Source organism: Chrysemys picta, chromosome 7 (assembly GCF_011386835.1).
Source record: "Chrysemys picta bellii isolate R12L10 chromosome 7, ASM1138683v2, whole genome shotgun sequence".
Taxonomy (NCBI): Eukaryota; Metazoa; Chordata; order Testudines; family Emydidae; genus Chrysemys; species Chrysemys picta.
In genome coordinates this window covers 103,622,782-103,641,079 of record NC_088797.1, presented here as the reverse complement: position 1 = coordinate 103,641,079, position 18,298 = coordinate 103,622,782, and the positions used below count along the sequence as shown (strand labels likewise).

At 41.9% G+C, this 18,298-nt stretch overlaps 1 protein-coding gene across 2 annotated transcripts in view; it reads left to right on the top strand.

The window, feature by feature from the left end:
* Positions 1–80: 80 nt before the first annotated feature.
* Positions 81–18,298, top strand: part of GLRX3 (glutaredoxin 3) — a 32,497-nt gene continuing 14,279 nt past the window's right edge. The window contains exons 1-4 of one of the 2 annotated variants that reach the window (XM_005299659.4): positions 81–369; positions 8,990–9,098; positions 13,571–13,645; positions 14,292–14,493. In XM_005299659.4, the coding sequence (XP_005299716.1) occupies positions 305–369; positions 8,990–9,098; positions 13,571–13,645; positions 14,292–14,493 (451 nt within the window). In that variant the 5' untranslated portion in view covers positions 81–304. The remainder of the gene's footprint in view (positions 370–8,989; positions 9,099–13,570; positions 13,646–14,291; positions 14,494–18,298) is intronic. The other variant, XM_065552188.1, reaches the window with a different exon arrangement.

The following is an 18,298-nucleotide window of genomic DNA, read 5'->3' as shown; positions in this document are numbered from 1 at the left end:
ACCGTTCCCGCGAGAAAACTGCTGACCTGCGCCTCCCCCCACCCGCGCCGCCAGCCGGGCCCGGCCCGGCCCAGCCCCGCGCCGCGGCCGATCGCCCCGCCCCGTCCCGGGACAGCCGCGCTCCGGGCCTCCCTCCCCATCGGGAACGGGGGCACGTTCCGCGCATGCGCAGAGGAAGTGGGGTCGCCTAGTGGAGCATGCGCGGAGGCAGAGAGGGTTCGCTCTGAGGGAGGGCGGATCGCTCTGCTGACCGGTTGCACGTGCCCCGCCTGGCCGCAGCGCCGGCGACAGACTAGTTCCAGCCATGGCTGCGCTGGCCGAGGTGGGCTCCGCCGGGCACTTCCGGGAGCTGCTGCAGCAGAAGGGCAAGTACGTGCGGCTGGCGCCGGCTCCGAGCGGTAGCGTCAGGCCCCAGGGGCCCGGCCCGTCTTGGGGAGGCAGCGGCTTTGTCATCGGGGAGTCGGAGCCAGGCTGTGGGGAAGGAGGGGGCGGGTGTTGTTCCCTGGGGGAGGCGCGTTCTTTGTGCGGGTGAGGCCTGCCCGGGCCCACGGGGTCACTGACTCCCCCCGGAGGGGGGGTCCACTAACCGCCCGCTGTTGCCGCCTTCTCCCCTGGGGGCGTCATTAATCCCCGCCCATTACTAACCCCCCCCTCCATTTCCTTGCCCTGCCCCCGTGGGACATCCACCCCAGCCTAATGCATTGGCCTGGGCATTGGGATACTTGGTTTGCCCTTCCTGGCTCTGCTTGTGAATTTGGGCAAAACACTTAATCCCACTCTGCTTTTTAGGCCTGGTCTACACTAGTAGTTTACACTGGTATAGCTACATCTCTCAGAGGTTTGAAAAAAATCAACACCGTCCTAATCCCTGGTGTAGACAGCACTAGATCGACAGAAAAATTCTTCTGTTGACCTAGGCCGCCTTCTGTCTGCATTAGACCTTACAGTAGCACAGCTGTACTGATACAGCTGTGCTGCTGTAAGATCTCCTGTGTAGCAGCTCTATGCTGACAGCAAAGCATCTCCCACTGACAGTGCTGTGCAAACCGGCGTGTCTGCTGGTGTAATTTATGTTGCTGAGAGGGGTGGCTTTTTCACACTCCTGAGCAACAGAAATTATACTGACAAAAGTGCTAGTGTAGACATAGCCTTAGCTACTGCCTCTCAGAGAGGTGGATTACCTATGCTGATGTCAGAACCTCTCCTGTTGGTGTAGGTCAGGGGTCTCAAACTCAAATGACCACGAGGGCCACATGAGGACTAGTACACTGGCCTGAGGGCTGCATTTACTGACACCTCCCCCCTGCTGCCCTCTGCTCCGCCCCTGCCCCGCCTCTTACCACCCCTTCTATGCCCCCATTCCAACCCCTTCCTTGAAATCCCGAGCCCAACTCTGCCCCCTCCCTGCCCCCAGGGGGTGCAGGAGGGGTGTGGTGGGGGCTCAGGGCAGGAGGGGTGCTGGATGTGGCGGGGTTCAGGGCAGGGGTCTCGGGGCAGGGGGTCGGGGTGCAGCAGGGGTCTCGGGGCAGGGGGTCGGGGTGCAGCGGGGGCTCGGGGAAGTGGGTCGGGGTGCAGCAGGGGATTGGGGTGCAGAAGGGGTGTGGAGTGCGGCAGAGGGTTCGGCTGCAGGAGGGGTTTGGGAGGCAGGCTCTGGCCCGACACGTGTTGGGGGCAGGGCAGGCTCCCTGCCTGCTCTGCCCCGGCGCCGCTCTGGGAAGCCGACGGAACCTGGGGAAGGAGGGATGTGTGTGGCTGTTGCTTCAGGCACCGCCCCCAGCAGGTCCCATTGGCCGGGAACGGAACCGCGGCTGCACTGTTTTAAGAGTAGACATATCCTAAGGCTTGGCCTACTCTAGGAAATTAGGTTGGTATAAATGTGTCGCTCAGGGATGTGAAAAATCCACACCCCTGAGCTATGCAGTTAAATTTACCTAACCCTCTGTGAAGACCGCTCTCAGAGAGCTGGATTATCTACGCCACCAGGATAATCCCTCCCATCAGTGTAGGTAGCATCTTCACTGAAATACTGTATTCACCCACGAAAGCTTATGCTCCAATACTTCTGTTAGTCTATAAGGTGCCACAGGACTCTTTGTCGCTTTTTACAGATCCAGACTAACACGGCTACCCCTCTGATACTTGAGTGGTGTAGTTGTGCTGCTTCAGCGTTTTAAGTGTAGACAAGCCCTTAGTTTGCACATCTGTAAAAGGGTCATAATGCTTGCATTCTATTTAAAGGACAGTGTCAACTCAGTCAAATTTCAACCTTATTTCCTTACATTAATAATACTTTTTGATTACTACATTGAAATAATTTAGAAATCCAGTTTACACTTTTATTTTTGAAGGTTTTTTTCTAACTTTCTTAGATTGGACAAGGAAAATCAGTGAAGTCAGTTTCACTTTTATGTTCCCAGTGCTGCAATGTTTGTAGAGTCCTGCAAATCGGCGGATATCTGCTTTATATCCGTAGACATCCACATCTGTGGATCATTTTGCAGATCGGATGCGGATACAGATTTTGTATCCAGGCAGGGCTCTAAATGTTTGGACTGCTGACATTGCAAGGGAATGATCTTGTGTTTAAAAACAACCGATTTCAAGTTTGCTTTTTTTTTTCTAATGGAAGCATTTCTATCTTTTTGTTTCTGTAAAAAAAAAAAAAAAAAAATTAAAGAATCTAAACTTTGGGGCAAATAAAATTTTTCTAGTGCTGTGCTAATTTTTGTACAGTTGTATGAGATTTTTAGATTGAAGACATGAGAAATGTGAAAGTGCTGTTCTATGTTATGTTAATGGATCTTTAAAATTAATCTTAAAATAGGGATGTATACTTTCACACAGTGAACAGGAATGATACAACTGCGTTGGTGTTTCACAGCCCCAAATAGGTTTTTTCTACATCTCAACGCTATGTGAAAACTTTAAAACTTAAGTTTTCAATGAACACTTTAAACTCAATACTGGCAGCATATTTACATGTATATTAACAGATTTTTTTCAAGAGCACAAACCTGGAAGATGACTTTTATGAGCAGACCTCTGTCTCTGTGTGAAGAAAAAGTCAGCCTGTGTGAATAAGCTTGCAGGATTGATGCCTAGCAGTGTGTCTGGAACTGTACAAAATAGAAGAAAACATGGAACTGGATCCATAAAAGGACTTATGTGCCTAACTGCCACGTTAGGCGCCAGAATCCATCATTTAGATCCTTAGGCCCCTGCTCAGCTGTTGTCTAGCCCTGTAAGTGCTTAAATTCCCTAGGCATCTAAATTTTTACTGGTGCAAATGTGCAAAGCTGTCTAAATCTTGATGCCATCTAACTTTTGCCAAAGCCTTGGTATGATTCAAAACTAGGTCCCCCCCCCCCCCCCCCCACCACCACCACCGGAGCACAATCTGGGACACGTGCTCAGAGCATGGTTGATTTTCATGGGGGGAGGGATAGCTCAGTGGTTTGAACATTGGCCTGCTAAACCCAGGGTTGTGAGTTCAATCTTTGAGGGGGCCACTTAGGGATCTGGGGCAAAATCAGTACTTGGTCCTGCTAGTGAAGGTCCCTTCCAGTTCTAGGAGATGGGATATCTCCATTAATGTATTTATTTATTTTATAATTTATAAGACAGCCAAGGAAGAAGCAGTGTCCACCTTCGATCCAATAGCTGAGTAGTTAGTGCATTCACGTGGGAGACCCAAGTTCAAATCCTTGCTCCAAATCAGGCGGTGTGGGAAATTAAACTTGTTTCCTACATTTGGTCTGTGCTCTAGGCACTGGGGTAATGGATGTTTCTCCCCCTTAGGCTTTAGGCGTAGCAGGACTGAGCATACATCTCCTTTGTGTTTACCCAGTGATCCCCTCTCTGTGGAGCTTATAGCTTAAACAAACAGGCAATTTGCTAGAGAAGTTTACAGCAGAATTCTGACAAAACTTAAGGATTAATAGAAATATTTCCCTAGCCTAAAAAAAATGTTTTTATAAAACAAATACCTGTCAGTTCTTACAGAGCAGGGGTTCTCAAACTGGGCATCATGATCCCTCAGGGGGTTACGAGGTAATTACATGGGGGTTGCGAGCTGTCAACCTCCACCCCAAACCCCACTTCACCTCCAGCATTTATAATAGTGTTAAATATAAAAAAAGGGTTTTTAATTTATAAGGGGGGGGGTCTCACTCAAAGGCTTGCTGTATGAAAGGGGTCACCAGTTCAAAAGTTTGAGAACTACTGTTATAGAATAACTATACAGGAGATCTTACAGTGGCGCAGCTGTGTCGGTACATCTGTGCCACTGTAAGGTCTCTAGTGTAGACATAGCCTTGTACCGCTAATTCAGTTACTTTTTGAACAGTTACTGATTGAACAAAACAACACATTTTGGAAAATGTTGATTTCACAAAAGGTTGAAAAGATAAATATTCTAATGAAACTGATTAAATGGTTATTTGATTATAAATATTTATATTTACTGGCAAGTTATATTCTGGAATAACCACAAACTTCATAATATATTTATGGAAAAGTTTTAATTAAACTTTGTTTTCAGAGTGGATTTGTAGGATGATATAACAAGAATTAAGCAGTCCTATAAATCTCCTTCTTAATTCTAGTTTTGACTAAATGATATGTTAAAATGGTGACACTGTGTGCTGAAAAAAAATTGTGCTATGTTAGAAAGTGACTTTGAATATTTATAATTTAAAGATTGTTTACACTGTAGCACAGTACAATGATAAACACAAATGTAAATAGCATCATAATGGAAGATGGAGCCATCACCTTTAGAACTGCCTATTTGGAGAACGTTGTGTCATCACTTTCTTTACTGGTTCTGGAATATATGGAACAAAATCCAAATATTTTATGTTCTGCAGTTCTTTTGCAAGCATAACTCCCTCGAATCCCCTCCTTTACTTAAGAGGGAGCTGTAACTGCAGTATTTGGCCTTAAGTGAATACCCGAAAAGTTTTGTAGACAATACATGGTGTAGATATCTATATTTTTCTCTGGACTCAATTAAAGTAACAGCTGTGATATAAAATAGACAAAACCAAGACCAAGAATATTAAAACAGTACTGGAGGTCATCCCCATAAAGCATCCCTCGTTGCAGGCTTTTTTTTTCCATAGCAAGGGAAAGGAAGTTATGAAGGACACACATGTTGTATATAAAAAAAAAAAGTTTCCTGGTTATCTCTGGATGACAGTAGAGTCAAATATGTACCGTCTTGAGTCCAGTGTGCACTTTGTATCTGGAGTCCTGATGCACTTTCAGGCAGTTGACCCTCTTGATTTCCCCAATGTTTTGAGTTACTCTATCTTGCTATTCTCTCAGGCTTGTCTAAAAAGTTTAGTAACTGAAAGGCAGATTAATTGCAACTCTGTTTAAAACAAAAATAAAATATGAGGGGGGTAAGCATTCTGTTTTCACAATATTTTCATTAAGTGCACATTAAATTAAAACCAATTGCAATATTAATAACATGGTCGAGGATAATCTTGTTAAATAATTACTGTTCCATTCAAAGGGGCTAGAATTACTCAGCCATGTGGTTCTTTTTCCTGTACGGCTCACAAGGTGACACTCATCTGATAAGATGTACCCCTACCATACTGATTAATTTAAATTGGACATGTGGGAAATTCTGCTTGGCAGCTCAGGAATGAGAGAATTCTCTGCTGTGCTTCAGTAGTGGGAAAGAAAGTATATCAAATTATTAAATAGCATTTTGGGCTTAATACATTGTTTAGTATCTAGCTGTATTGCTATATACATCTTTTTTCCCCTTTGATTTTTATTTATTTTTTTCACACTGAATTTAAGGACTTCATTTTCCCCTTACAGTTCTGCAGATCAAGATCCACCACATGTGTTTCAGGGATTTCTTACGGTGTCCAATCAAGCATAGGATTGTCGTTGCAAATACAGACTGGAACAACTGCATTATAAATTGAATTTCTGGAAACCAAATTCTAATAATTTAATTGATCAGAACACTTTATGCTGCTCCATAACTAATATAGTGGTAGCATAGAAACTTGAAGTCAAGTTACTCCTATATTTAATCTTTTTTTGGTAATGCTTTTGGTGTAAAGTCATGGAAGTAGTGATTATGGCTTTCTCATCTTCTTAGTGTTTGTATACACCTGAGAGTAGCAGGTGTTGGAAAGGAAACCTACCTTTCCTTGGCTTTAAGCGTTAGTACTTATACTCATTATTTGGGCCCTGATCCTGTGCTGAAACTGCATGAGCTGCATTGACTCCAGTAGAGTCTTGTGTGGGCTCGGGTCATTCCACATCATTGTGTCTTTTTTTTCCTAGCTCATAGAAGTCCTGGTCTATGACTAGAGCTCATAGGCGCTATGGTAATATAAATAATAATTGTCAGTATAGTGCTGGGGGATTGAACAGCTTTGAGTATAATGTATGGGATTTGCAATGTGATGTTTTATATTAAATTCCTTAACGAGTTAGTATTTTGTCTATTTCAAAATAAAATTATAAATTGTTGTACAGCTTTCAATGGCATAATGTTTGGTATGTCTTGTGATTTTTATACATTTAGAGTATTATTAAGAACTTATTGTCATTTCAGATATATCACAGACATCTTAATGTTTTTCAGCTTTGATGTCAGTAGTATTTCTCAGAAATCCATATTATGGGAGAAGTCCTTTATCTTGGGTAGAATTACACAGCCTTCACTAAAGAAGTTGGAATTTATATTCCTGATTAGTTGTCCTGTCCAGCTATATTAATCTTCCTTAACTATTCACTTATTCTGCTGAAAATAGTTTAAGAAAGCTAACAGTAAAGCATAGGAATAACGATACTGTCTCTGACAGTGATCTGCACTGGATGTTTTTGGGGAAGGTGTAAGAAACCTTGTTGTGGACAACTATTGAATAACTGGCCCACAGACAAAGTTTCTTCCTAGTTCTCATTAGTTAGAAGTTAGTTTATGCCCTGAAACATGAGGGTTTATATCCCTTTTTTAAAAATTTCCTGGCTGAGATAACTCTGAATGTTTTCATTATCCATGTAAATGCCCACTTTTTTTAAACCTACAGTTCTTGGGCCCAATGTCTGGTGGCTTTGAGTCCAAAGGGTAGCTTTGTGTTGGGGAGGGTGCGGGGTTCAGTTTTGCATCTTTCGTTATCTTGTATACGCCTCATCTCCCTTCTTATTTGTTGTCCCCTCTAAACTTAATTCTTTTACCTTGGGTTATTACACCCCAGGGAGAATTGAAGGGGGGCAGGAATAATCTATGCTGGGAAAAGCACAGTTTAGCCAATAAAAGGTGCATTTGCAGTAGGAATTCTTTGCTGATGTGATATACCTATACTGATAAAGGGCTCCTAGAGTAGACCTGTCCTCCCAGACAGAAAGAAGAGAAATATTAATGAGGGAAGTGGGTCATGTAGAGCCCTTGACATATGTGGGTGGAGAACTGGGGACCTTGGCATGGGGAAGGGAGTACATAGAGCCCCTTGTATGAGGGCAATCAGAATTCCTATAATGGGTGAGATGAAGAATGGGGGATTCTGATATGGGAGCACACAGAACTGGTGAGGAAGGCCAGTTGGGGGCCCTTGCTGTGGGAGGAATAGGTATGGGGGAGAATGGGGCCCTGGTATGGGGGTGGGGGAAATGGGAGCCATAGAGATTCCTTGGCAGGGTGGAATGGGGGTACATACAGAGCCCCTGGCATATGCAGAAAGAGTGTGAGAGCCTGCTTTGGTGAGAGGACGGAATGGAGAGCACACAGGACCCTTTGCATGGGGGAAATGTAGGGGACTCTGTTATGGGAAAGGGAGGGGATATACATAGAGCCTCTGGAATGAAGGGATGTGTGGGGGCATTGCAGGAGAGTCGGAAGGTGGCACACAGGGAGTTTGTGGAGGAGAACGGGAGGGATGCAATGAACTTGGTTTACGGAAGCAACAAAGTGTGTTGTGTGTTTTCCAGATTATTTGTTAAACCCAAATGTTTTGTCACTAATCGTTAGTGCCTTCAGTGCCTTTTTGGCTGAGCTTGCGAGGCTTGACAATCCATCCACTTGATGGTATTTTCTCTCTTTTGGATGTAACACGATAACTTTTAACTCCATGTATAGACATGCTCATTCTGGAATAAGAGTCCATCTGTAGACAAGCCCTTAGCTCTGCTTATCCTTGTAATACAGTTTTAAATTGTTGACATCCTAAAAGAAAGAGAAAAGGAGAATAAGAATGGTGGGGAGGAATGCTGAGATATGGGAGAATGCAAGGGCACACAGAGCCCCTGGCATGGGAAGAGCGGGGGGAGGGGGGCTGCAACGAGTCCCTGAAATAGAGGGGGATCGGCGGGTGGCACACAGAGCTTGTAGGGGATAATGAAGGGATGCAAGGAGCCCCTGGTGTGTGCAATAAGCTCAGCCAACAGAGGCAACAAAGTGTGTGACCCCCTAGTGAGTAATTGAGGTCTTTCTGCCTGCTTCAGTTGTTGCTCATTCTTTGTATGTGATGCTGCATTCTGCTAGAATCAGGTTTGGTAGCAAAATGTCAAGCTCCTTGTAACTCGGTTGTGATTTTATTCTTTCTTCTTTTTATGTTGCATATCTTATCAGTGGTATTTGTTTTTCAGCAAACATCTCTAACCACCATTCTTCTAAAAACATTAAAAATTGGGCAAGGTTTTCTAATTTTAATGCTTTTTTCCCATCTCTATGCTTTCTGTGCTCTTAGTGTGGGTTTTTTTTGTGAGTTGTGATAACCTTAGAGAGGATAACTTAGTTATTTACTATGAGTTCATCTTATATGAGTTATTTTCCTTTTTTCTGTATCCAAAGAAGTACTACTCTTTCTATCTTACAATGTATATTAATTCATGTAATATTTCATTGTTCCGTTATAGCTAACCATGCTTTTTGTAGTCAGTTATTCTTCAAAATAGCATTATTTTTAAAAAATCATCTCTTTCTATTAACCTATATCTGTGTTTTGTTTTGTCATAGGTCTCTTGTAGTTGTCCATTTTTGGGCACCATGGGCTCCTCAGTGCATTCAGATGAATGATGTCATGGCTGAGTTAGCTAAGGAGCACTCACAAGTTACATTTGTGAAGGTAAGTCTTCATGTCCAGATAGTAAAGGCCATTTTAAAGATAGTAATGCAAACTACAGTCAAACACTAGGGGACCATTTCTACATAAAACGAACTTCAGAAATAGATTTTTTTTTCTCTGGTGACTTCTGTGGGGTGGAAGCCGAAGCTTTCATGCTGATTTGAATCCTAATGAGTTCAACTTCAAAAGTCAGTGTCAGAAAGTGCATAAATTGAACTGTGGGTGAAGTTCATGGTGTATTGCTGGTTTAAATAACAAGTTAGTTGCATCTTCTTGCATTTAAAAATGCAGTATATTGGCACTTTAATAGGATGTTACTTCACCTAGTAAATAGGTTTTTAAGTTTGTCTGTGTACTTGATGTGACTTGCAGTGACACACCAAGCAAGTACCGTAATTAGTTGTGTAATAGCCTGATCTCTTTAATCCCAGGGATCTGGGATTAAGGTAGCAATACTGCTCTTTTAAGATTTGCTAGAGCTTTGATTTGTTTCAGTGACACTGCTGGTTAGGCAAGTAGATTTTCCTCTGGATTCATTTAGATACTCTAGTTGCTCTTCCAACCATTATTAAGGGTTTGCAGAAAGATAAATTTAAGTCTGTGTGATGTTGTCATTCTAAGTATGGCATGTTGAACAGCAGTAAGTAAATGAGACACAGTATTTTTGTGAGTTCATCTGCATATCCCAGGAATAGAATCACTGTGGAAAAAAAAATTAATGCACTAGATCTGCATGCCATTCATTTTAAAACAACTTTCTCTTGTTAATGAGACATTTTTGTGATTATGAGGGCAGGGAGTAATGGAACAACCAGCTGCGTGTGTGTGTGTTTTAATTTGATTTCTTACAGCCTTTATGTTTTGTGTGTTTTTAATGACTCATCTCACAGTTTGGCATTTCCTTTTGTAAAGCAGAAAGATAGATCTGTTTTTAATTGTATTAATTTACAAAGCTATTTTAATTAGAGTATCCTAAAACGTCAATTTTCAAAATATTATACGTTGTTTTTGTTGTTTTACTAATGCTGCTGAAGTTTATGGTAGGCCAAATTTTTTTTGAAGTCTCAGCTGTCACTTGATTGTGCACCTTTAATGAATATTTATTTTGCCATGTGGGGCACGGTTCATTGGACAGTACATCGCAAAATAAAATTACAACACCTGTCTTGTAAATACATCCCGACTACAATACGCAAGATGAGTCTGTTAAAGAAAACAAGCTATAAGCAGATTTGAATAAGTCTATTGACTCAGTAGTTTGGACTCTGACTGTACTAATTTAATATTTTGGGTTTAGAATTAAAAGCATAGAACTTTGTCACATGTTCTGGAACAGCCAAGCAATCGAACTTCAGATCATTCAATAACAATTTAACTAACCTACCAAGTTAATTTTAAGTACCTAATCAGGAATGTGGGTTCCTAATTGTGGACTGCCTTGTAAGTCACATCATCAGTTTTAAAATCCATTGTTTATAACAAGTCTAACTTCTTCAAAATCTTGAGCAGCCTTTTTAAATGTGATTAAAAATTGACTGCAGTATTTAAACACAAGTTTATATTAATTTTTTAAAGATGACCACAGAATAGATCTTAATTTTAACCAAGTCGCGAGGTTTAAAATGTGACTTGTGTTCTCTGTATCTTAAAACAGCCTGAAATTTGGTGGATGGACCAATAACAAATTCAGTTTTATAAAATAAGTTGTGTGAATTAACTTCATTAAAGTGCAACAAAAGCATCAAAGTAGCTAAGAAATGAGCCACCAAAAGAAAAAGGAATAAAAGTTCAGTACCATGTAACAATGATTCAGCCATTTGCAGGAGATCAGAAAATAAAAATATATTGACAGATTTTGTTTCTCAGTTAATTCTTGTACAGATTTGTCTATGTGGTTGGAGTAGGGATAGAAGACTCAAAATTAAAGGTCACAGTCTGGTGCTGCTTGGCCAAATACAAGATAAACCAGGTGAGGGAGATACTGTAAAGATCTGTTGTGTGCATCAAACAATCTTATGATTCAATCAAAAACTGCAGGTAGAACCTAAAGGAGCTTATTTAAAGACCAGTCTCAAAAATCTCTGTGTGATAGCCTGGCAGAATGCCAGTCATGGCTTATTCTTTAGGCTATGGTTCATAAAGTTAAGCTGTAGTTCCATTCCCTTCACACATTTTTCCGAAATCTTTAGAAATATGTTTGAGAGAGGGAAATTTTGAATGTCTACTTGATGACGATGCTCACATCGCTGAGTGCATAATGACTGCTTGTTTCGGTGAAGGATCAAACCTGACAAGAATTAACTTGAGAGCAAGAGAAAGTTAAGGGGCCTGATCCAAAGTCCACTGAAGACTCCCATTGATTTCAATGGGCTTTGGATTAGGCCCATGTTGAGAGAGAAAATCCATGATCATTCTCTGTGATCTTCATTTCTTTGATTGCCTACAGCAGGGGAGGGAAAACTTTTTTCTATCAGGCCATTGACCCACAAAAAAAAAATCAGTCATGGGCCACACACAGCCCCGTGTTGGTGGGGAGGCTCGGGGCTTCCCCTAGGCACCAGATTGGGAAATGAGGGGTTCAGGGTGCAGGAGGGGGCTCTAAGCTGAGGTAGGGGGTTTAGGTGCAGGAGGGGGTGAGGGCTCTGGCTGGGGATGAGGCGTATGGGTTGCAGGAGGGCGCTCCTGGCTGGGGCCAAGGGGTTTGGAGTGTGGGAGCGGGCTCAGGACTGGGGTAAGGGGTTGGAGTATGGGAGGGCGTTAGGGTGTGGGAGGAGGTTGGGGTATGGATGTGGGTGCAGGGTCTGGGAGGGAGTTAGGGTTTGGGAGGGGGTTCGGGATGTGGGCTCCGGCCAGGCGGTGCTTACCTCAGGCGGTTCCCAGTTGGCGACGCACTGGAGCTAAGGCAGTCTCCCTGCCTGCCCTGGCTCCATGCCGTTCCTGGAAGCGGTTGGCATGACTGTCTGATCCGGCCCCTAAGTGGAGGCGCAGCCAGGCGGGTCTGCATGGTTGCGCGTTGCCTGCACCTACAGCTCCCACTGGCTGCAGCTCCCAGCTAATGGGAGCTGCGGAGGCGGCGCACAGAGCTTCCCTGATCACACCTGCGCCTAGGGGCCGCAGGGACATGCCGGCTGCTTCCGGGAGCTGTGCAGAGCTGACCAGGCTTTTAACGGCCTGGCAACCCTAGCTTTGCCCCGCAGTGGGGCGATCCAGTGCTTGCGGCTGCAGCCCCGTGGAGGGATGCCGAGGCTCAAGGCTTCCGGCCCGCGGCACAGAGACTTGCCGGGGGCTGAATGAAATTAGGCAGTGGGCCAGAGGTTCCCCACCCCTGGCCTACAGGATGTTGAGCAGATGTAAAATTATTTCCCTTGCATCCAAAATTGTAACAAGATTAAAAGCCTTATGGGTGTAACAAACTAAAACCTATTTTTACAAATAACACTACAAAGTTCAAAGCGCTATATATAGCCAGAAACTGAATAGCCAATGATGACTTTTTCTAAAAATGTTAATTTTCTGAACAAGAAATCGGCAACCCTGAATGGTTTTCCAATTGCTGTTGATAAAGCCCCAGTATAGTTTGCAGAAAGAGAAGTTGGCAAGGCTTTGTGCATCTGTAAATGGGATCACAGGTTTCTATTTACTATTCCTTGAAATGCATTTATATTCACTATTTTACCACCTTATTTATACCTTTGTTTTTCCACTGAATGTCTGCAGCGCTAACAGGAAATCAACATTTATTACAATAAACAAACAAAAAACAACTTTTGTCACTGAAGTCAGCAGCTGAGACAGAATACAAACATTGGACATGGTTAATAAAAAGATTTATATTTGTCTGGTAAAAAATTATCTTCTAGAATTCCAAAATATGCATTTTAATGATGACCAAGCTTCTGGACCAATAGTCTAACAAGCTTTCTACTTAGTATCCAGGAGCCTTGCAAGAGTTAAAAGTAAAATTTAGCAGACATCAATAGTTTATTGAAGAAATACTCCTTTTTGCTTCATAATTTGCAGAAGGCTGCAAATGTCAGTCATGATGTACTGCCTCTTGAAATTAGTCAATAGAGCAAACAGCAAGAATTGCTGTGGGCAGAAAATAAGCACTGTAATCATGACATAACTGGGGTCAATGATTTATGGATTTCAATATAGTAGTAGCTGCATATGATTGAAAATTTACTAGGTCACTAGTGCACCAAAAATTTTATTCACAGCCTCTAGGCATCTTTTGAAATGTGCAACAAAATAAAAACCCCTGAACCTGTTTTGACACTGTGCAGGCTCAGTGGATGACATGCCAGCCCACTGAGTCTCATTTAAATGCAAATGTCTCTCAAACTTTTGCATCAAACTCCTTTTTAAACATATAAAATGCTGAGAAGAACATTATAAAAAGGATTGACATGCACAATCAAAACTTCAAAGAAAATTATGAAAATAAAACCATGTTTTCTCTGACTTTTAAGCTGGAAGCTGAAGCTGTGCCTGAAGTATCTGAAAAATACGAAATTAGCTCTGTTCCAACATTCTTGTTTTTTAAGGTAAGAGAAAATGGATTGCATATCACTCACATGAATGTCTGTGTTCAGCAGTTCAGTACTAGTAAATGTTCATTCTACTCTTTTTTTAGTACTAAAAAAAGAGCAGAACTCCCTTTTCTTAATGTAGAAGCTGCTAACAGTCTGTGTGTCTCCATATGTGGTTTTTTTGTTTTCGGTTTTTTTTTTTACCGAGGGCACAAGAATAGCCAGTTCACAGAATTGATTATGGAATCCAGTTTTAATATTTCAGAACCTCCTTGAATTCATAGATGGCTTTACAATACCTGAGATACATAAGACTTTTCTCTTGTATTGTGTTAGGCATGGTCTAGTGAGGTTTCATGATTCATTCACTTTTCTGTTTGAATTATTCAGTGTAATGCTTGTGAAGAATTAACAGGTGATTATGCAGTAGAAATAGCGCATTTGGTTCTGTTTGTTAATCATTTTTGTTTATTTATAACTAGTTTTAAGAAGTCTATTCGGTACAGACAAAAAGGGTCAGTATTCTAACCCATTCTGCCTGCTTATCTGAAAACCTATAGTATGTAGTGATGGAATACATTAAAACTTCCAATTTTTAGTAGTTTAAAAGACTGCTTTTAGTTAATGCTTCTTAACTGAGCTACTCTCTTGGCTTATTTAGAATTCTCAGAAAATTGACAGATTAGATGGTGCCCATGCCCCAGAGCTGACCAAAAAAGTCCAGCGCCATGCATCTAGCAGCACTATTTCAGCTGGCCCTAATGATAATGCAAAAGAGGACCTCAACGTGCGTCTAAAGAAATTGACCAATGCTGCACCCTGCATGGTGTTTATAAAAGGATCTCCCCAGGAGCCTTGTTGTGGTAAGGACTTCTTGAAATTTTATTTAATGTAACAGGGCTTGTTTATGTAGGGATTGGTTGCAGGATTTATTTATAGGCTTGTTTGTGGTATGTATCATTAAAGCAGAGGTCCCCAGGTTTTTTTGGGGTCATGGCCCCTTTACCCTTGTCCGTGACACCCTCCCCCAACCCCGGACAGTGGCTCCGGTGAGGGTGGGGGATGTGGAAGGGAGTAAGGTTGGGGCTGCAGTTGCGGGCTGAGGCTGGGAGCGGGGCTGGGAGTGGAGCCCCAACTGGAGGTGGGGCTGGAGCAGAGCTGGGGGTGGAGCAGGTCTGGGTTGCGCTCCCTCCCCATCCCCCACGGGAACTGTCCTCGGTCCCGCCATGCCTCCTCCAACTGTCCTCTGCCCCCCTCTGCCCCCCTGGAGGGCACACCCCCACAGTTTAATACAGGGACCACTGCATTAAAGTATCTGACCGCATCAAAACACTAATTTATTTTCACAATCCCCCCATGAAGTTACAGTATTGCCTCCTCAGCCGCCCTGGAACCTGCATGGGACAAAATAAAAGCGTCTTTTACAGATGCTTTTCCTCTGTTTGGGTTGGGTCTGGGGAGCGGAGGCGCGGCTGTGGCCAGCCCCAGGCTCCTCTGGGCCAAGGGAGGCTTGGCTCAGGGCTTCAGTCAGCCCATCCGGGGCTCCTCTGGGCGGGGAGAAGGGCTTGTGGCTTTGACTGCGGGTTGGGAGGGGTCTCAGGGCTCTGGCCGGCTGTGGGGAGGGCATGGGGGAAGGGGCAGAGCTGTGGAATAGCCTCCCCTGAGGAGGCTCTACCCGCTGCTCATGGTAAAACACTTTGTTTAGAGGGGATTTATTTAAATCAAAATGATTTAAGTAATTGATTTTAATTACGATTTAAATCAGCAAGCAGGAAACTGTGATTGAAATAATTTATTTTAATTTTGATTTGCATTTGTATTTTTTAGTTCTTGTCCTAATGCAAGTTTGAGACTCATTGTTTGGTAACCATTTAAAACATGTTGATTTACAGCTAAATATATCCTTTATGCTAAATTTGGTGCTTCTTTTTGCTGATAAGAGGATACACTAATTTATACGTATTTATTTAAACAGTTATATAGTGTAACTTACATTTATTCAGATTCTTAATTTTTACAGTTTTAGTATGGTAGGAAATGGTGAATGATGTATTTATTATTTACTGGATGGTAAAGGTTTTACTAGTGATTTTGCTTGCTCTGTTTGGAGAGACATTCAGGATCAATTAAAAATGCACAAATAGCATTTTCAAGTTTTTTTTAGTTAAAAACAAAGTATCAGCATACAATTAAAAAGCTTACCAAAACACATTTTGCATTTAAAACTGACTGATTCATTAAACAAAGGAAGTATCTGTAGTTAGTATATTGAACTGTTTGTTTCTGATCACTATGCTTTTCAAGGTTTTAGAACTAGTAGGTCTCATCCTCTCCGACCTCACTTTTCGCCTGTAGATCAGAGGAAGAAAACAAGCTGTTCTGCCCCACCTTCTCCTCCCGTTTTTTTCCCCCCCCCCAAACCCGGTTGATTCCTAAACTTTGAATGAGCTAGTCATTGAACTGAAGTAGTTGAATAAACTTGGGGGGGGGGGCGGGGGAATAAATTCTCGGTACCTGCAGAAGAGGTTACCGCTGTCAAAAACCAGTTTAGCACTTCAACACACTTTGGTTCCAGGTGATTAGGCAGTGACTTCCACCAGTGCAGTGATTTGACTTTCTTCAAAAAGTGGCAGCAAACGTAGTGTTAAAATCATTTTAATTAAAATAAAATAATATTAATAGATTATAGTAAATTCAGGCCTTAACCTAGGTTATCGTAAAATATAAATTTAATTTTCAATAGTTTTTTTAATTTAACTCATCTCTAATTTAAATAAAATCATGTATAAATATATCATGAATTTAAAAATCACTTTTTATACAGCCTGACTTTGATACAATTCCTCAAAATTATAATTTAAAAATTAAATTGGTTTGGTTAAGAACGCATGTGGATTTAAAACTGGGTAACTGACTGGAAACAAAGGGCAATAAGTAACAATGCAACAGGGAAGAGTCAGTGTTTGAGAGAGGTTTCTAATGAGGTACCAAAGTGATGACCATACTTATTTGCTATATTCTTTAGTGACCAGGATAAGAGTGTATTCATGAGATTCACGAAAGAAGCCAAACTGAGAAGAGTTGAGTAAATAGTAAAAATGGAGGAAAAAGTACGAAAGGACCTAGAGAAACTGAAAATGGCAAGAACATTAAAAAAAAAAAAAATTAAATAGGCGCAAGCTTCAGTACTACACTGGGGTAAAAGAGAGGGCGAGGAAGGTGAAAGCTATTCAAAACACACAAGTTCAGTGGGAGGAAGCAAGAGTGCAAATGATGAAGTGAGGGGTGGTCGTGATTTGAGTTTGCAATATGTATGACTACAAAAAAGGGTATTTTGGGCTGCAAACACAGGCGTCATGTCCTGGGACAAGAAGGTATTAGGACTTCTTGCTATAGTTGTGGTATAATAGCTGGAATAGTACTTTCATTTCTGGTCACCATGGGTTTGATCCAAAGCCTGTTAAAGTCAGTGGAAAGCTTTCCACCGACTTCAGTGAACTTTGGAACAGGCCTGATGTTGACAGATTGGAGGGATTTAGGAAAAGAGCAACACAACTGACCAAGAGCCTTTTGAAGAATGATTTTAAAGAGCTAAATATGTATATCTTGCCTAAGCAATGACTTGTGGATGGGGGAAGGAAGGAAGTCTACATGTATTCTGAAGATTAACCCGAGGAGTTGAGTGCAGTAAATGGGAGTGATGAGATGGAATTAAAATAATTTAATCTGAAGAGGAGGAAGAACTTTTTGCCAATGAAATGTATTGGGCTGTGAAACAATCTTAAAAGGAAAGTAATGGTGAAAGTACCATTGTTTGGGATTTTAAAAAGACCAGACAAAACACTACATAATGTACTATAAGGAACAGTCCTGCATTGGCAGGGAGAGACTCCATGGTTTAATAAAGCTGTTTTCAGATTGTGTCTGTGGATCACTTGGTTGTATGTGGAGAGCTGGTTGATCACATGCCATTGGCTCCACCTCCAACAGCTAATTGTATTAAAAGAAAATAATTAAAAAGTCACTTTTACATATAAACAACTGTTGTGAGTGCTCTGGGAGTGTTACAGGATTATGAATGGGAGATGAAGTGGTCTGCAGGATCCTGTAAATGGGGGGAGAGATGGTTCATGCAATAGGAATATCTGATCTGATGTCGTTTTCCTTATTAACTCCTATAATGCTGCTACATTTTAATTAGATTAATAAGTCCCACAAGATCATTATGGCAGGGATGCTGGAACAATTTTTATAGTGCGGGTGCTGAGCCATTGAACAAAACTGTAAACCCAGTATATAATGGAAACCACTTCAAGCCAGCATCTCTAGTTCCAGCACCTATGGGTTAAGGTAGAAATGGTTTAACAGGTAACAAACTAAAACTAAACATTCACCCCTCCCCTCCCCACACACACACGTTAACTGTACAACTATGTGTGCACCTTAAAATCTTATGTGAACAAAACAAGCCCATTCATAAATATTTGCACACTCCTCATACATATTTCATATGCAATAAAAAATTGAGATGGTTGTAAGCACCTGTGTCTTTATCCCAAATAGCATTTTATTTCTTAATAATCTTATTTCTATCACTCATAAATTTCTTGCCTTGGCTATAATATGTGGTTTTTGCTTTGCAAAATATTTGTAATACAGTTTGGTTTC